The following is a 19,827-nucleotide window of genomic DNA, read 5'->3' on the forward strand; positions in this document are numbered from 1 at the left end:
GAATATTCGTTTGGGGTTTCCTCCCACCTCCAAAACCGTAATTTCTGCTCACTATGATCCCCTCTCTACAGGTTTCTTCAGGCTTGTGAGCTACAGTGCCTAGGGCACTTTTGAAGAATCCTTGGTTTCATTATCAGAAAGAAATAAAATCGAATGTAAAATAAATACTAATTTTTTAATACAGGCCAAAAAAAGTCTCCGGTTTCTGGTATATGGCGCGCGCGTCGCCGTAGCATGCATGCGCGTCGGCAATATGATAAAGTTTTTTTCCAATGAAAAATGATGTCTCAACTTGAACCGCAAACTCAGTTGGAACCCTGCTGCTGCACAATTTTGTTTTTAGATGGGGTTGCGATAGAGAATAAGCTTTATGCGGCCTCTTTGGACTCCCATATTTGCACTAAGTTTAGTCGGGTACAATTTGCAGTCTTCAGCCGACATTTGAAGAAAAAAAAAAGCTGCGTCGCCGCACCACTTTTTGGGCAAGCTCCATACCAGAAACTGGAGACTTTTTTGGCCCTAATAATAATAATAACAGCCCTGTTATTTTTCAGGGCACACGTTACATTTATGCAATTAATCGTAAAATAAGTCAAGTAGCTTTTATTTCGGCAAAACATTGTCTTGCACTCTACAAATTTCTTTTATATGAAAATATCTTTTAGACTCAGATTTAATCAAAACAACAAAATAAATCACGAAAAAATCCATAACAGGCACGCCTTAAATTATTTAGGCCTTAAACCGGACCAAGGGGAGGGGCCTACGGAGGCCATCCACCCCCTATATATGTCGTTTCATAATCCTTCCATACTTTTTGATCAGGGCAGATCCAGATCTAAATTTGCGTGCTTGATGTTTTTCAACAAAATTAAGACAATCATTCAACGTCCACTTTTCCAACGCTGTGGGATGAGACGTTGTCTTTCCTTAATGGTCCCGTTCCACCGATTTCTGACATCCACATTGGCGAGGTTCGGACAGTCTGAGGTCTTCTGCCGGGGTCTCATCCCAGGTCTTCCGTAGCCTGCCTCATGGTCTCAGACCGACTATGTCAAAGTTCCATGCTTTCTTCAGCCAATGGCTTTCCTCCATTCTTGCTACATGTCCATACCATGTCAGTCTGCCTTGCCTTATCTCATCTGTTATCTTCATCAAACCCACAGACTGCAGGTCTTTACTCCTCTTTTTCTCACGCAGGAGGGTCTTACACAGCCATCTCGCAGCTCGCCATCCTCATCTCTGTCCTCATATGCCTAATTAAATGGCAGGCCTAATCAGTCCAAGATGGCGCCAAATGCTCAATGATTCTTATCTGTCGGTTACTACCCTTCAACCACAATTATAACAGAAACAAAAGGTGGGATCATCCAACTAAAATAAAGGAAGCTAGCCTAGGGCTTCACTGTTAATGTTGAGCCCTTTATTTTCCTCTTGGCTCCGCCAAAGGAAGGCCTAATTGAAAAATAAATACATATTGAGAGGATTGAGGTAGGTCAATCCGACACCATCTTAGCACCATAATATAACAGTAACGATAAAGATAATTTGCAAGAAAATATGTTTTACTCGATTGTGCATAGTTAATAATAACACCAGAATAGAAACAGGAAAAGTGTCTGGAAGCTCAATTTTATATAATTTATAAATTCTTCTTTATATAATTTTATACACGGGTAATTGTTCCGTATAGTTCTCGTTCACATCACTCAATGATATCCTGGAATATCGGATACCACTGAGCGATTGGTACCCTCGGCATCAGGGTCATCTCTTCCCAGTGCGCATGCGCGTTGTGAGCACAGTTCTTCCCCAGGATAATCTGGCCGATTTCCCGCCGCGCTTGCGCAGGTGGTTCTAGGGCGCCATCAATGTCGGGTTCGTCCACAACAGGCGGCGGGGCATGCGAACGGGATTGGACGGATTCCGTAGTCTCCTTCTCCTCCTCCGCAGCCGCCGTGACGACTATGAGGATTCTGATCCGCTCCAGTTTGTCACGGGGAGTCTCAAAGAAGAGCGCCTCGTGGAAGACTAGACCCGTGCGCTGCTGACTGGAGGAGACTCGACGTCTGAGGGCGCTCTTGCCTGATAGGATAAGAGACACCTTGGTGGAAGGTTCTTGTAGGAAAAACAGACACAAACATAAAACACACTTTGTCAAATCGTAATTTTGAGGGTTAAAGTACAACTGTCCGCCGAATTAATATTTTTTTTTTGCGAAGAAAACAACGAAGGCATGTGGAAAACACTTAACTGGTTCTCGCGTGCATGTTTATCCTGAGCTATGTAGGCATATATGTTTAATTATTAAAGAGAGATGTGTAGCTGTACATTGCACACCAGCGAACAAGAGGCAAGAAGGCGGCAAAAGGTAGACTGGTTCACAAACATGTGCAGTTCGAATAATAATAATGCAGGGACCGGAACCCGTATCGCGCCGAACAAATTATGGCCTATCTGAGGGCCACACCATTAGGGACCATTAAGTTGGTACGGGATGAAGCAGGACGTTATGCGGCTCGAGTTGCCGATGACATCACTAACTTGAGTGAGTATTTCTCCAGGCCCACCATCTTCATATCAACATTGTGATATGAAGATATCTTGTGCCTTGTTGACTATGAACAAAATGCTTTGGACTTGACATACCGTGTACGTTGCTGAAACCGGTTGCTCGTAGCACAGTGATGTACAACCTTTCAGATGTCGGTAGGTAACTCAGAGACACTAGTAGCTCACCGTACGGAATCTATCAAAAATAACGAAATAGTGTGCTTCGGTAGCTTGTTAAAAAACATGGCGTTGTCCAATGATGCAGACTTTGCAAACAGTTGGACTGTCTTCATGAAATAAAAAAAAAAAAAATCTCGTTCGAGTCCTCAGGATTTTGCGTGTTCGTACGAGAGTTCATCGAGCCACTGCGTTTTGCGTGGTTCTGTGTTGCTATATGGTATAAGCCAACCAACTGAAAAAAACCCATCAAATTCCAGAATTTATCACAATTGCAAGTTCTAAAAATATACGACGATAATTTTTAATGAGGCAATGCGCAGTTTTATGTAGTAAAAAAGAACACTATGACAAGTTGAATATACGTCAGGGTAAACATTAATATAGAATTTGTCGAAAACCTCGTCAACATAGGCCTATTCCACTTTTAATTTTGAAATTTGCCCAAAGTTCCAAAATGCCTGTCTCATCAGAAAACTTTTGTTGTGAGAGGGGGAGCGTCATCTCTTGTTTAATCCAGTTTTTATACACTGATGCTTAAAATACATATCACGGTAAGTTTTTCCCATTATTTTGTCGTTTCTTTCGATTTAAAAGAAAAAAAATAATGTGAACGATTTCAAACTTATTTTTACAGCTAGAAAATAACCTGCGTGCTCGGTTCCAGTGACAATTCCTCCTCAATTCCCGTACTCCAGTCCACTCCCTTCAATCTAAACTCCGCCTCCCCCAAGATTTCACTCTGCCCGAGTCTGTGATGATCGCAGACGACGAGTCGTAATGTGTGTCTCGACAAACTTGAAGTTTTTACTGCTGTCTCAAACGCCTGGTCAAACTGCGGACTGTTGGTCTTCGAATGAATTTTGGTCTTGGATTTGAACTCCGGTTTCTCTGCATGGGTAATGGAGAAATTATTTTCAACTACATGTATTATATATTTTTTAATTTATCGTTGTAGCTAGAGGTGGATGCGTTTGCAGATTTGTAGGATATATGCCTCTTTACATATTACAATGTTCACCTTAACTTTTGACGATTGAAAAGAGACTATAAACAGTGCGTGTCAGCCGCACTTGGTAGTTTGTAGGACAGTAAATAGGTCTGAAATTGCCTACGCCAGCCAAATCACGATTTGCATGTCCTCAATTATTTTTTTTTGCATTTTGTGGGCCATGAAAAAAGGAAGGTGGAAGCCGTGAACAGGACTGCGAGCTCGTATTTCTGTGAAATTCGGGTGAAATTGGGCCCTAAAATTGCTCTTATTTGCAATGGAGCGCAGGCATCATTTTTCAAAATGGCGATGAACTTCAGGACTACTTTTAGAGGTGATCTTGTTCGGGTGACAGCAAAACAGTGTTGTAGTCGAGGCCACAACCTCCGAGGCCGAGGCCAAGGCCGAGGCCACAACCTCCGAGGCCAAGGCCGAGGCCGAGGCCACAACCGCGAGGCCAATGCCAAGGCCGAGGCCACCACTTCCGAGGCCAAGGCCGAGGCCGAGGCCAGCTATGAAAACACGCAATAAAATATAAAACACTAAAACAAGGCTAAGATTTTGTTGGAGTTTTAACATCTTTTTAGCTGAATTCACTGAGTTTTGGAGTGCCTGGCTTACAAATTTACAGCTTGCAATGGGTTTCCTCTTGTAGGGAGTCCGGCGAATTTTATCTTTTAAAGAAAGAAATCTCAAGTTTTGTATCACTGAAAGCAAATTACACAACAAGATCAATGGCGTTTGAATCAGGCTCATAGGTGTTTGCCCTTTGGAGATACAACAATTTAAATGGCCAAATTTTGAGTTTCTATTCTGTAAGATTTACATCATTTACTTTTAGCATGTTTTATAAATCTTATTTTCAAACCTATCAAAATGCTTAATATCATAGGAATCCCCATTAAATAAACAACAACTTGATTTTTGATTCAGGTTTTTACCACTCATAACCAAAAAGTTACGACCCCCCCCCGACCCTCGCCCTGTCCAGACGCGCGCCGAGCAAACACCGCGATGCAACCAGACAGTGCCAGACGGCCCGCCGTTACGCACGGGCAAAGCATAGTTCCAATCCCGGTCCACACAACGGGATAATTAGTGTCCACGCATTATCACTGTTAATACCGCGGTGCCAGACAAAGTCTGGCAATGGCTAATCCCGCTCCAAACAACACGGCAGCACGGAACATGCGTGCATGATATCACTCAGTTCATCAAAATGACCACGAATTCTCGGATCATCCGATTTGAATCCAATGGCTTCGAAGAATTTTAAGATCATGGCAAGAGCCTAGGGAGTCCAGAGGTTTTGGCCGTATATCTGTAACCACGCAAAATTAGTCAATTTCAAACCGTGCTTATACATGTAATAAGTATCAACGTGGCTCTAAAAATACAAAAAAAGTATCCTGGTACCACGAGGAATACTGACTCCTATTATTAAAACATTCATTCAGAACTTTGCATTCATTTGGATGGAAAAACGAATTCTAAAATCACGCTTTCCAAATCGACCATTTGCGCCAAACATTACCGTGTGAGACGGAACTTTCATTTAAAGGGAAAATACAACATTTGCAAACATCAAAAACTAAAACTACCAAATCATTTTGAAATACCTTGCTGGACTGTTAGTGAATGACAGTGTAAAGCATCCTGTAAAATCATGGCACCTAGTATACTGTCATTTTCAAGAAAAGTGGTATTTTTGTATCAATTTCCAACGCTGATCGGCCGATCAGCGTTGGAAAAAACTGGCTTTGTTTCAAATACTGGCCCCAGTTGACCATCGCACTTGTTTGCAATCGATTACACACCTATGAACGGGTACAAGCCAGCTAGACTGATTCCCTGACCTTACAATTCTCCAATATATGTAAACTGCTCTGTTTCTTCTTAAATGGAGTCAGGGAACCAGACTACAGGAAAATGATTGTTTTTCTTGGTTTTTATAGCATTTTCGAACCCAAAACCTCAAAAAAGTCAGTGTAACTATATTTGCTATATATTTCCAACCCCCCAATTCCATCCATTTCTGAAAATTACAGCAAAAGCAAATGATGTATATTCCCTTTAAATCACGGTGTAAAAATAAAATCTACTTGATAAATCGTAACTGTTTTTATCATATCTTTATGAAAAAAAACCCGGTACGGACTAGTACACTCGATCGTACCCAGAAAGTTCAGACTTTTACTGAAACAGTGGCCTATAAAAAGAAATGATTAAGCTTGCCGCACCTTGCCGCAAATCATTTTTAAAGGTCGGGGTACAGAGGCGAAACGAGAAAATTTTGTACAACACTGCAACCAGACTAGTCTGCTACCACATGTTATTGTACGCAAATGGGATTGGTGCCAGACTTATGTAGTCTGGCACGCGGTAACAGTTATAACGCTTGCACGCACGTGGAAAGCTGAAACGCAGATTAGGCGAAGATGCTACGTACGTGAGTACGTTCAATGCAACCATTTCCAGTTCATTTCGGGCGTACATTGTTTATGCGTTCGTTTCACGGAACCCACTGTGGCAGAATCTCGAGAGTTTGAAACGGTAAAAAAATATAATTAATTAAAATAGAAAACACATCAAAATGGGCGGCCTCGAGCCGGCCTCGACCGATTCGCCGAGGCCGGAAGGCTCCGAGGCCGAGGCCAAGGCCGAGGCCTTGCACCTCCGAGGCCAAGGCCGAGGCCGAGGCCATGAAAATCGGCCTCGAGGCCGAGGCCGGCCTCGAGACCTCCAACAATGCAGCAAAATATTCAAAACTCTAGCAACTTTTTGTGCTGAAATAGCTGTTACATTGAGGTTTCTGTCCTGAATAACTTCACAGTTTTGCTCATGAATATGTACATTTGCATTAGCATAAAAGGAAACAAGGCACCAAAATACCCTTGAAAACGGTAAAACAAAAATGGGACATGAAGGTGCATTTTCAGGATTGCATTACAAAATACATTGCATGGGCTTTTTATAAGAGCATGACCCTGAAACAAAAGAAGCAGATCGACAAAAATTAAAGCTTCCGCAATACCTGAGCCACTTTTGAACAGGCTGATGTTGACGTACGGGTTCGGCGCCCCGCCAACAAAAGGCCTCGCTTTCAAGTCGCGGGCTGAAATCACGCCGATTCTCAGCTTTTCTCCCTCTTTCTCGTGGGACAACGAGAACGTGACGGCGCCGAGGGTTCCGGGTTCCGGGATGATCTCGTGCACCTGCAGGAACTGGATTTCGTCCAACGGTGGCAGGTCGGCGGACGATTGAGAGGCGGAGCGCTTCGATTCCCGCTTCCGTGATGGCTGATGCCGGAATCCCTGAAGAGAAAAGGGGCAGAAACCTAAATTAATCATTCTTGTTCAACATGACGTCAATCAGAGTCAAGTGGAAGATGTTTAACTATTGGTTCGTGGGTGGGTGTGTGTGTGGGGGGGGGGGGGGGGGGGGGGGAGGGGAGGGGAGGAGGAGGGATCATCCCCCACCTCGCCCTACCCCCACCCCCACCGGTTCCGCTGCCCTTACGTGATGATGTAAGTAAAACTTACACGAGAGCGTTCGATTAGCTATACCACGTTCGATTAGCTACCTTAATTTCCCCAGAATGCCACGCGAATACACCACAGCGTTCGATTTACCTCATTTCGTGGTTTCGAGTGTAAACCCCGTGTATACACGGGGAAGCTAATCGAACGCACCCACAGGGGCCAATAAACCTAACCAGGGTGACCGTTTTAGCCGAATTTCGGCTAAATTTGACAGACTTTTTCGTTAAAAACGAGTTTGACAGAAAATTTGACAGAATGGATTTTTTTGACAGATTTCTGGCAGAATTCTGCAAAAATGGTTATTTGACAGATAAAACATAGCAGATTTGAAAAAAAGGTACATTTGTTTAAAAAAGCTTCAATCTTTTCAAGCAAACCCTTGCATAATGGGACAGGTTGCCCGGTCTAAGTTGCTGAGATTCACTCGGAACCGGATCTTCGTCGTGAAGCAACCGCATTTTGCCTGACATCTACGCAATTTCATGACATCATTATGTGACTATAGATTGTTTATTTATGTAATTTGAACCTTAATTAAGGCAATGCTACAACATCTGCATGTGATTTTTAGTGTTTATAGTGTATTTCGAGTGATTGTGGGGAATTTGGCAGATTTTTGATAAATCTGACAGATTTTTGAAGTGTATTTAGCGGAATTTGGGCATAACCTTACGGTCACCTTGAACCTTACGTATTCCGGATCCCACGGTGGCGCGAGTCAGTTACACATAGACTCTAAGCCTCTACTTTTGGCACAAATTCCGTGATTCGTAAGTTCCAGTCATGTCCAGTTTCTTCATCCCCTTGGCTGTAGTCTCCTCCGCCGGGTTCCAGTGTTTCAACTCGGCCCTGGATCTTGGCTACGTGCCGCTACCGCCCGGGAAATATGCCAGCACCGACCGGCATAGATGGAGGAACGCCGCTACCTCATGCTTCAATGGTGTTGTCGTGTCTGCCCTCGTAGTGTACTGGTATGGACCAAACTTGTTGGAGTTTTTTCTCAATGGAGCATCGGTGAAGAAAGAACTTGTGAAAGGTTCAGTGCTGTCAAAGTTAACATACTAACCCTCATGGTTTCAAAACTGAAGATTGGACATGGGAAAGATTCCCATATCTGGCCATCACTAACTTTTCCCTATAGTGACCTATATCAGCCATCAGAAAGTGATAATATGGGTTTGTGCACAGGGTGACAATAATTGATGGCCAGATATGGGAATCTTTCCTGGACATGTTCACGAGACCCAGCACACTGGCGAAGAAGATGTTGGAATGACTGACGTTTTTTTTAATGGGAGAAGGTAATTTAACCCATTATATGGTGTAATTATATAATTTAAGGTGGTTTGAAACGAGATAGGTGCTAGGTAGTCATTATCATTTAGTTATTTCAAGGACCGTAATTTTTTTTTAGCTTTTTCATTATACATTCATTAGGTATATCTGTCTGCCTATTTACATTGTACATGTACAATTTACAAACCACATTGTAAGTGCCTACACGTATACGTACGTACAAACTGGACTCTGAATATGTCAGCCTAATACAAGCAATATGGTATAGAGGTTAACTGTATTGGGTTGGTTTCTTTTCAGTTTGTTTGTTCATCCGGAGTCGTGGCATGAGCCTCAAACGTACTACAGTGTGCTGGCGGAGGCATGCCTGTCAATTATCTCCGGTAAGTTGGACGACCTGTGGATGACCCCACTAACCCATGCGTGACGTGACATCGTCGCGCTGACCGAACAAAGGTGGTTCGCTCGTACCCACCGCCCTGCAAACAGGACGCTGGGATACTCTGATGAGCTTCACAGAATTTTGTGAAGGAAGTGGCCTATGACCTATGTATAAAGCATCTGGCTGCAGCTGTTCAAAACCGCAGTTCAACAATGTGCGTAAATGCTATCCAAAAACTCCCGTAGAAATGCACACGTTCCATACCGGATGTGATTTCTGTTTCATTGCGGACCATGTGGACAAAATGTTGAGCGTCGCATAATGCAATCCGACCATTCGTGATTCGAAACGGAGCTTTAGCAAGTGACGGGAATTGTAAATTTACAACACACTGAACACAGATAAGTTTTACAGAATTTCCTACATTATTACACTTTTCAACGAGAAAAAAACATCTCTAAACTGGAATAAGAGAGTAATGAATCAGGCCGTTTCAAACCTTGCAGAGTCATGACCTTGATGACGCGCAGGTCACTGGTCACGCAGAATCCAACCAATCAGAGCGTGAATTCTTCAGAGTATCCCAGCGTCCTGTTTGCAGGGCGGGGGGTACGAGCGAAACAAAGGTGGCAGGATAGAATTCGAAACATGATTCAGCAACTTTTGATTTGAAATTGAGATCCTAGAATGCTGTCTTTCTCCGAATATACAGCTGAAGCTGAGCTGAAACTTCCGGTTAGTTGTTCAGTACCCTTCTTTAGATTTTGAGCACTTTTGTTGCTTCAAGCGAACAAAATGCACAAATTACAAATGATGGACTATACCTTTAAATATGACGCAAACTACTGAAAAGGATCGGCGTGTTTGCTGCCATTAAGCGCCTCAGAAGTCTCCCATTCTTGTATTTTCTCTCGTTGATATCAGGGTATCTAGTCTACGACACATGGGACATAGTGATCCATACGGGTTTGGTCAAGAAGTGGACTGTTCTCCTTCATCATATTATTGTAAGTATACTGTAAGGCGCGAAGGTTAGTCAAGTGAATAGAAAAAAGTACGTACGGCTTAACTCTTTTGGTAAGAAAATTAAGAGAGTATAAACGATTGTGTTCTATAAAAAGGTGTGTTCTCACCAAAAGATTCGCGTACTTACCAAAATATTTGTGTTTTTACCAACAGATTTGTCTACTTACCAAATGATTGTGTTCTTACTGAAAGATTTGTGTTCTTACCAAAAGATTTGTGTTCTTACCAAAAGATTTGTGTTCCTACCAAACAATTTGTGTTCTTACCAAAAGATGAGTTCTTCCCATAAGATTTGTGTACTTATCAAAAGATTTGCGTTCTTACCAAAAGATTTGTTTTTAACAAATGATTGTGTTCTTTCCGAAAGATTTGTGTTCTTATCAATTAAGTGATACTGTTTTTACCAAAGGATTCTGTTTTTACAACAAAAAGATTGTGTTTTTAACAACGACTGTGTAGAATACCAAACGATTGTGTTCTTACCAAAAGATTGTGTTCTTACCAAAAGATTGTGTTTTTACCAAAGATTGTGTTCTTACCAAAAGATTGAGTTCTTACCAAAAGATTGTTTTTAACAAACGATTGCGTATAGTACCAAAAGTACCAAATGATGTTCTTTTTACCAAAATATTGTGTTCTTACCAAACGATTGTGTCCTTTACAAGTTTGTTTTCTTACCAATATATTGTGTTCTTACTAAATTACAAACATTGCTTCGAGTTGATCCCGAGATGATCCATTGAGTTTTCTCGAGGCGAAGCCGTGAAAAAAAGATCGATCCATTGATCATCATGGGAGGCTATTTTTATTCCGAGTCAAGGAAGTCGACATAAATGGGCACCAGCCAAAACATTTAACAATATTGTTCGTGTTAATATTTCTTATTATACTGTAGGTATTTCTTGTTTTCAAGGCCAATACATCTGGTGAAACAGTCTTTCTTGCGACTTTGCTGCATGGGCCAGACCTCTGTGCTGCCTCATGGTGCATTCTGTCAGTGTCTAAATCTTTCCCGTGTGCTTTCCAGGTCGCTTTTTTGTTCTACATGCTGTGTAGGGAACGCCTGGAAATCGGCTCCTGCATCATCTCACTGTTAACCGAAGTCAGCGCCATCTTTCTCCACTCTCGTCAGCTCCTGCTGATCCATGGATTCTCCAAAAGCTCCCCAGTCTACCGCGTGCACAAACTCTTCACCATCGTGACCGGCGTCTCGTGTCGTCTGGTCCCCGTCGCCTACGTCTGCTACCTATCGTTTTTCCGGATGCAGCCGGAGATGCCGGTCATGCTGGCTGTGGCCCTTCCACTGCTGACCCTGGCGGTTCTGGTCATCAACTGCACGATGATTACGCGATTGATCCGCAGCGATTTTCTGAGCACCAGAACCAACAAAGTTGACTTCATTATGGAAAACTAGACGTAAGGCGTCCGCAATAAACTTCCATAGACCCCAATGGTAAATGCTCACACTTCAGAAATTTGGGAAAAATATTCACAACTCTCCAAGGTGTTCGAGACACACATCAAATTAAAGCTTATTTCACCATCTTTCATTTTCTTTTCAGGGGGGTTAACTGATGACTTTTAGGAGAAATTTCCATCCGAAGATGATCACCCCTGAAAATAGTCCTGAAGCCCATCACCATGTTGAAAAACAATGCCTACACTCCATTGCAAAATAGAGCGCTTTAAGGGCCCCAATTTCATCCAAATTGAACGGAACTACAAGCTCACAGTCCTGTGCACGGCTTCCACCCATATTTTTTACAAACCCTCAAGTTCATGGCCCACAGTATGCTCAAATACTGAAGATTTTGAGGGCATGCAAATCGTGGTTTGGCCGGCGTAGGCAATTTCGGACCGATTTACTGGTCTGCAACCTTAAGGCGGGGTCCGAGGGCAATGATGTAGGTTATAGGCCCGAGTAAACCATTTGTGCATTCATTGTTACTCCATTCACTGACAAAGAACATCCACTGATGTACTTGAAAGGCTACACTAAAGCCCGGTTCATACTTCATGCGAAACATTCGCTGCGAAATTCGCCCGAGTTGAAGTATGTTCAACTTTTACGAATTCGCAGCGCGAATACTTGCCATGACGTCACAAATTCGCGTTCGCTTTCGCTTTCGTGCCGAGTATGAACCGGGCTTAGCCCGGTTCATACTTCATGCGAATGCGAAGCGAATTTGACGTCATGAAACATTCGCTGCGAAATTCGCCCGAGTTGAAATATGTTCAACTTTTACGAATTCGCAGCGCGAATGCTTGCCATGACGTCACAAATTCGCGTTCGCTTTCGCTTTCGTGCCGAGTATGAACCGGGCGGGCTTTACGCATAAAGTCTGAGAACCTGTATCACAATGACATGACGTATAATTATAGGGCCTATTGTTTACATGTGTGCTTTCTTATGTTATGCACTGTTGGCTCTCGCCCCCACCTGGCTCCCATAGGAAAGCGTACATGTAAACACAGTGTGACGTCATTATGACTAGGTCTACTGATTTTCGGGGGGAACGTGTTAAAAGGGGAGGCCAACAGGGACCACTAATACATGCGCGTTGTTTGGATAGCTCTGCGTGTAACTGCTAAACAAGACTAACTTAGCAAAAGTGTTTTCATTGCTTCTACATGTATTTTGAAATTAATGGTATATTTAGTCGTCATCCTTGACTGCATGGGTGCAAGTGTGGTATCCATGGAAACATGCTAAAACTACCTTTAATTAAGATAATATGTAACACTCGAGCATGTTCAAATACGTACAGTAGTTTTCACATACTAACCCATAATTTGTGGATTACCTTTTCATATGCACCTTTTTTATGGCGTTTTGTTATCTTAAACATCTTTTGAGGGAAGTTCCCACTTCGTTAATATTAATTCTTGACGAAATATTTTTCATTGGCAGATATTTAAAAAAAATGGAGGAATTAAACAAGGGACGAATAATTAAAAAAAAATCTGCATCCTGTTAAAAGAACTCATTAATAAAGAATATTATTTCTACCATTTGTTTCCGCTGAAATCGTCATTGTGTTAGAAGTAGAACATTTTCTGATACTCGGCGCTAGCGGTCGGGAGAGAAAAATTACCCTCTCGAGGTGACCCATAGTGGACTGATCCAATACAAGCCCCGCCCCATGGTGTTCCGACCAATCACAGCCGTGATTTATGTTCGACATGCGTGCACAAAACGTCTGACATGCGTGCACGCGCACGTATGATGCGCGCGGCTAGAAAATGCACATAATGGCATTGGAAAGGAGCACGTGTTAAGTGCCCACGTGCGCAGTGGGCGGAGCTTACCGGATCGGTCCATTCATCAAAGAATTTTAGTTTAACCACTCAACTAGAAGTGGCAAACTTTGTTTCGTAACACCTCAACCATCTTTTCTGAAGAGTTCCCGATTTATCTGATTACAAAAACTGTAAATAATTCCTCGGAATACCGAACAGTAAACCGTAACTAACTATCATGGGCGTAAATCCGGGATGGGAGAAGCTACAGCCTACTGTTTTACCAGAGGGGATGGGCCATTAATCATTCCCAAGATTTTTGTGGCGAGAAACCAAAAAAAAAAAAAAATATAAAAAAATGCCAATTTTCAGGCCATCTTTTAACTTTCAAAAAGTCCAAAATGTATTAAATAGGTCTGTAAAAAACCCCAAAACAAACAGAACAGATACATTTTGTATCATGAGCAGCGCATCTGGCATCTTGGCAAAAGTGTCCTTTTGACGCTGAAAATCAAATTTTTTTTACCCGGAAAGTTGACATTTTGGATCCGGAAAAGTGACATGTTGGACCCGGAAAAGTGACATGTTGGACTCGGGAAAAGGATCCGGTTTAATCTAATCAAGGACTTCTTAGACTTGACCAACCTTCATACTGCCGTATCCCTCGGATGCGCTGGAAGACAGTGACGTGCGGCTCCTCATGCTCTGCGTCTCCCATTTCTTCGTCTCCGCCGACGGGGGTTTCTTCTTCGGCAGATGGCGATGGGGAGCAATGTCCGTCAGCTCTTTGTCGCTGGCGTCTGGAGATTCGGCCCGCCGAAATTCTGGCACAGAAAATCAGGGGAAAATAATTTCTTGATGACGAGGATCAAGGAAGCCAGTAACATTGCTTAATGATTGGTTCTACATCACGTCTGGCATGAAAGTCTTGCATGAAATCTATCAAAATGATCCCTGCCAGAGCTGAATAAAGGTGACGCCCAAAAGTGCGACGCCGATGCCACATTATGGAACACATACTTTAGACGTACACCTATATAGCGATTTGTGATAAATACCACATGACTATAACATTACTGCACATATTTTGCCTCCATTTACAAACGTTTCATACACATCTTTCCCAATTATTACAAAAGAAATGGTTAATACTTAATTTTATTTGTTTGCTTTTTTTTTGAAAATTCAAATTTGGCAGTTATATTTTGTGAGAAACCTATGGGGCCTTATTTTGGTCAATTTTCCGTGAACAGAGCGACCGACCACCAAATGACATGTAGAAGCTCCTACCAGAGCAAAATAAGACGTCCCTGGTCACAAAATGGCACTTTTCTTACTCATTTTCTGGGTCATTTTGACCTCGAAACCTAGGCCAAAGTGTCATTTTGACTTGAAAACCTTGGTAAATGTATCATTTGGCGGACCTGGAAATTCTTGGCAAATGTGCCATTTTGACGTAGAAGGCTTGGCAAAAGTGTCATTTTGACCCTGGAACTTTGGCAAAAGTGTCATTTTGACCTGGAAACATTGGCAAATGTTTCGAGGTTTGTGGACCTTGTTTGACGCAAGGGACGCTCTTCCCCCTTTTTATCTCCCCTTTTCTTCATATTAAGCAAATCCATGTTTCCTTCGTGTTCGTGGGATTTAACTTAACATAATAATGGTGACACTGTGTGACACAAAAATCTTTTGTGAAATTTGGGATTTGACTAGTCTTGTTTGTTTATTTGCTTGTTTATTTCCATTTGTACAACAAAAATACAATGAGAACTTACAAGAACTTAAAAATATAAACCAATAAAATTAAATAGTACAAATGGGGGTTACATCCAGAGGAGGCAAAACCCTCCTGCAGCGGAGCAACCCAGACTGCTGGTAAGTGCTGGTTTGGGTTTGAATTATGACGTTTATTTAGTGATACAGTTACATTAACTTAAGCACAGTTATCAAGATTAAATGTTCATGAGAAAAATAAATGAGATATACAGTTGAGTCTCGTTATAACAAACTCGTTCGGACCTAGCCAAATTGTTTGTTATATCAGAATTTTGTATTAATTAAGAGGAACATCAGTCCCATTCATTGTGCACATTAATGCACAGTCGGGACCAAGGCTTTATATTTGTAATAACCAGAATTATGTATTGACAGAGTTTGTACTAACAAGAGTCGACTGTATTTAGTGCCCTGCTACTTTAACACATGTATAACAGTTCAAGTTCGTCCATATTATGTTTGGACGCCAAACCCAATGACGAACAATGTGACTGGTTCTATAACCCACACATAACTAACAACAAGACATCATGACATGTAGTGTCACGGTCACCATAGGTCCTTCACAGCATTTTGTTAGCAGTACAATAGAACCTCATTTTCATAATGTACCTTTCTTTTTCACTTTCTTCCAGAACCAGAGGCACTGGCACATCACGACGAGGATCAGGATCATCAGTGCTGCTCCGACCAAGGCGCAGATGAGTAGCTTGGCCCACTCCGGAAGGTCCTCCCAGGACATGGCGGCTATGGATTACCTCTCGTCACTGCAGACCTTCGATGGCAAAACAGCCTATAACACAAAAAAAGGGTGTTTGGAGGAAATCGATTTTTAATAAATTCATGTTTTAATTCGGTAGCCCATTCAGTGGAATCTCCCATGGGGCCTAGTAAAGGGAAGACAATGTGAAGCAATGACAGTTTTAGACGCACTGTAAACAAAATGTTGGGCAAAATGGGTTGATGTAGACCAACGTTGGTCAACATATCAACAGGTTAAACTCTTGGGCAATTTTTTCCCAATTGCTGGAAATTTTTTTTACCCAAAGTGAGCAATTTCAAACCAATTTTGGGTAAAATTGTATTGCCCAACAGTGTTTTACCCATTATTTTTTACAGTGCGGTAGGAAAACCCCATGAAGAATATTCTGAGGAAAACCCACGGAATCAAGTTGGGACTGAAAACCCAATCCGCATATTGGCCCAGGCAGGAATCGAACCCGGGTCACAGGGTCGGAAGGTGAGGAAAGTGCCGCTACGCCAACCTGATTCCCCCCCTAAAGTTTGAAGTAGCCTATTGTCTTTTTGATTGACCGACCGACCGACCGACCGACCGACCGACCGACCGACCGACTGACTGACTCCCCGACTGACCGACGGACTGACCAGCTTTATTAACCTCGTCTTGTCTTTTCCACATATGCATTAATTCTTGCATAGTGTAAAAAACCAAAGAACAGATGTCTGGTGTGGATGTCCCGAACCCGCATAATGCATATGGCATAAAATTATCGTTTGTCCTGTCGAAATAATAATAATTATGACGCGAAAGAATACGGGTTATTTAGTCACGCTTGAATAAACGTTAACAAGTCACGGTGTTCAGTTTTTCATAAAATGTAATTGTAGTATGAGTATCCGGGGGCATATTATTTTGCTATTCTACAAAAAAAATTATATATTTGAAACATTCGTATGTAAAATCTATTAAGGTTGGGTACTTGCTTACAATGCGTGTTATTTTTCTTTTTGGGGAAGGGGTCCTTCTCTTTAGTACCGTTCATTTTAATCTCCCGTTCTCTTGAAAAAAAAAGGGTTGATTCCAGTTTTGTCCAAAAGTTTTTGCAAGAGGCGAAGTTCGACTTTGACCTTAGATTCCACCGACTATTATAGTTGAATATGAGTATCAAAGGCAATTCGTCTTAAAGGGACATTACGGCCTGAAATGCCCGCAAATTGTGTGTTTTCAATTGTTTACTTATCCTATTTCAAAGGTCTCGGGTTGAAAGGAACAAAAGTTACTCTCTATTACAGCATCCAATTTCGAAACATGGCTCAATATCTATGCGGCATATGTTCATATTTTGGCCTTCGTGTTGTTTTCCCTGGCAAAAGGTGTGAATATATTAACTGATGAGACAGGGAGGCGCCGCTAATGGATTATTTATCAGCTCTGACAGTGTTATCAAATTTTATGGTCGATGACAGCAAAATGACGGACCTCGATCTGTGCAAATATAAAATGGCGATTGTTAAATGACATGCCGTGCTATTTTTGAGTTTGAACGCGAAAACATTTTGTTTTTTTAACTTGATATTTTATTATTTTTTACTAGCAATACGAATGTTATTCATTTTTGAAATAATTACTTCATACATTTCAAATAATTTGCTTTTTGCGTTAGAAACACGAAAGCAACCCAGAAAAAAAGCGTTTTTGGAGGGTTGCAGAATGCCAAAAAAAAATGAAGAAGAAAAACTTGTCAAAATAAAAACATCTATATATTCATTTTTTTTAAAACAAAAATCCAATTGTTGAAGAGGAAAGACAATAAAATCTTTAATCAGACGATTACGTCATCGACAGGGATGAGTTTAATGAAATTTCCGTGTGTCGGCACTTAATCCACAGAGTGCAAAATTCTATGCCCGTATCCCGAATGATTAATCTCATTCAGAATAATTATCACTTTCGGGATATTATGAAATAGCTTCTGTAGGCCGGGTATACAGGAATAGACAGCTAGGTAATAGTTGACTAAGGTATATTTTCTTTTCCTTGAACGGTAATATTGGTTTTCGGTCCCCAATTACAGAACCGGAAGAAACAGCATCAGTGTTGAGTTTGAATTTCACGCAAATTTGTTTTGGCAATTTCTTAACTAGATCTCGATTGAATTAGCCACCGTTTTCCAGTTCGGGATCTGACATCCTGATTTCAGGTCTGAAACTTATGGGTTCATTTTTTGTTTCTGCAGGTCTTGGATCCATACTATATGGAGTTCAAGATCGGAGTCTTTCCGTTTTGTTCAAACAAACAGGTGTGGGGGTAGAGGGAACACCGAATCTGAGACGAAACCACGGTTTGAAAAAATATTGTTTATTTACATTTGCCACGTAAGGGAGATGCTTACAGACTTGTGACCTCTCCCGAGTCGAGTCCGAGTCCCGAGTCATGCAGGTCGAGTCCGAGTCCGAGTCATAGCTATTGGAAATCAATTTTGATGCGTTTCTTCTGCGACGCACTGGCTGTATCGCTTGCTCAGGAAAAGATTGTCTTCAAAACAATTTACAATTATAAATTGTTGAAAAAAAATAAGTGATCGGTGATAATTTTGGTCGAGTCCCGAATCACGCGGGTCGAGTCCAAGTCCAAGTCCAAGTCCGAGTCCGTGGGCTTGAGCCCCAGTCGTAGTCCGAGGTATTTGTCATCGTGACTCGGACTCGGACTCCGAGTCCGAGTAAAAAAATGGGACTCGCGTCGGACTCGAGTCTGAGTCCGAGTCACGAGTCGTACAACTCTGGGTGCTGATGATCATTCGGTTGAGAACATTTCGAAAACTGACTCTTTGAGAGATTTATTTTTCGTCTAGAAGAGTGACCACGTGTACTTGAGTAACAGACCTATATTGTGATAAAGCTACAGCGTTTTAATTGACACTTTCTGTCAGTGTGCAGCTATAGCATTTTCAGATATAACTGCAAATTTTGAGATTTTCATTTTATTCAATGAATCGCTTTTATACATATCTGTTACCGTCCTTCGTTGTAACTGACTTTCTCTAGAGTGTTAACTGCGAATAATTGAAGAAATTCTACATTATTAGGCAATTCGTTTTCACATTGTATACTAATACTTACCATGCTGTAATATAAAACCACCATTGACTGGAAATTTCAGGAGACAAATATATAACAAGCACAAGCGTACGGTAATTGTGTCTGGCAAAATAATAATAGTCTGTTGTAATTATAGCCAAAAAGGTTGTCATTTTCATTTCGACTTTTCGTTCCACGCATGACGGGGCCCCGACAACCAACAGGTGGTGTGGGTTTCTACTTCATTTCATAGCGCCGTGTACATGCATTGGGCACTGACACTAATGAAATATGCCATATATTGAGCATGGAAATTACAGAAACTCGACCAAATTAACAAAATGCTGAATTAAAGGCTAATTAACAAGGCCGAGTTGAATTTTGTAGTTTTTGTGTGTGGGGATGCGTCGCTGATGCTCACTTAAAATTTCTCTTTGCGTGTAGCATATGCTTTACGTAAACTTCCCAAGTATCCCAGTACAAATTACAGAATGAAATTGAACAAAATATATCCGGGAGAGCTCACTTCGACCGCTAATTACAAAAAAGTCTCCTACCTTTTAAAGCTGTTTTCCTTGGAAGAATATCACCGCTCGACACATGGTGATTCGTCGTCTGCAGCCGACAGGAAACCGCTAGAACATATAGAACCGACATCCATGGTGGAGAAATGGCATACTATTTTTTAGAGTCCCCCGAACACAGAAAAATAACACAACAGTAACTCCTGTCACATTCAGTGGAGCAGACCTATAAATTATACGCCGCACGCATAAGACACTAAACTGCTTGTGTTTTTTTCTGTTGTGCGCTGCGTGCAGTGCGATAGAATTCACAGTTTTATGCAGCAGCCATAGTGCAACGGTATGGAATGGCAATAACAATGAGTACACTGTTCGTGCAGACTGTCAAATATAATGGCCGATACTGGTTGTCGCAACCTCGGTTGTGAATGTCAAAACCCTGGAGAAAGATGAACATATGGTACTGAAATGTGGATGCTTAATACAAATTTGCAAAGAGTT

At 41.7% G+C, this 19,827-nt stretch overlaps 2 protein-coding genes across 3 annotated transcripts; one reads left to right on the top strand and one right to left on the bottom strand.

The window, feature by feature from the left end:
* Nucleotides 1-576: 576 nt before the first annotated feature.
* Nucleotides 577-19,810, bottom strand: LOC119744922 (synaptotagmin-6-like). 2 transcript variants are annotated; one of them, XM_038221125.1, is made up of 7 exons: nt 19,360-19,810; nt 15,596-15,758; nt 13,853-14,031; nt 6,756-7,035; nt 3,380-3,621; nt 2,650-2,749; nt 577-2,118 (listed from the first exon to the last, which is right to left on the bottom strand). In XM_038221125.1, exons 2-7 carry the CDS (start codon nt 15,723-15,725, stop codon nt 1,706-1,708), a joined length of 1,344 nt encoding a protein of 447 aa, XP_038077053.1. In that variant the 5' UTR covers nt 15,726-15,758; nt 19,360-19,810; the 3' UTR covers nt 577-1,705. The 2 variants fall into 2 exon arrangements, with proteins under 2 accessions (XP_038077053.1, XP_038077052.1); XM_038221124.1 differs by having other exon boundaries at nt 15,596-15,776.
* LOC119744924 (TLC domain-containing protein 2-like) lies at nt 7,931-11,410 on the top strand. Its single transcript, XM_038221127.1, has 4 exons — nt 7,931-8,234; nt 8,860-8,942; nt 9,866-9,948; nt 10,995-11,410. Exons 1-4 carry the CDS (start codon nt 8,047-8,049, stop codon nt 11,379-11,381), a joined length of 741 nt encoding a protein of 246 aa, XP_038077055.1. The 5' UTR covers nt 7,931-8,046; the 3' UTR covers nt 11,382-11,410.
* Nucleotides 19,811-19,827: the final 17 nt, after the last annotated feature.

This window comes from Patiria miniata, unplaced genomic scaffold (assembly GCF_015706575.1).
Source record: "Patiria miniata isolate m_02_andy unplaced genomic scaffold, ASM1570657v1 HiC_scaffold_7, whole genome shotgun sequence".
NCBI lineage: Eukaryota > Metazoa > Echinodermata > Asteroidea > Valvatida > Asterinidae > Patiria > Patiria miniata.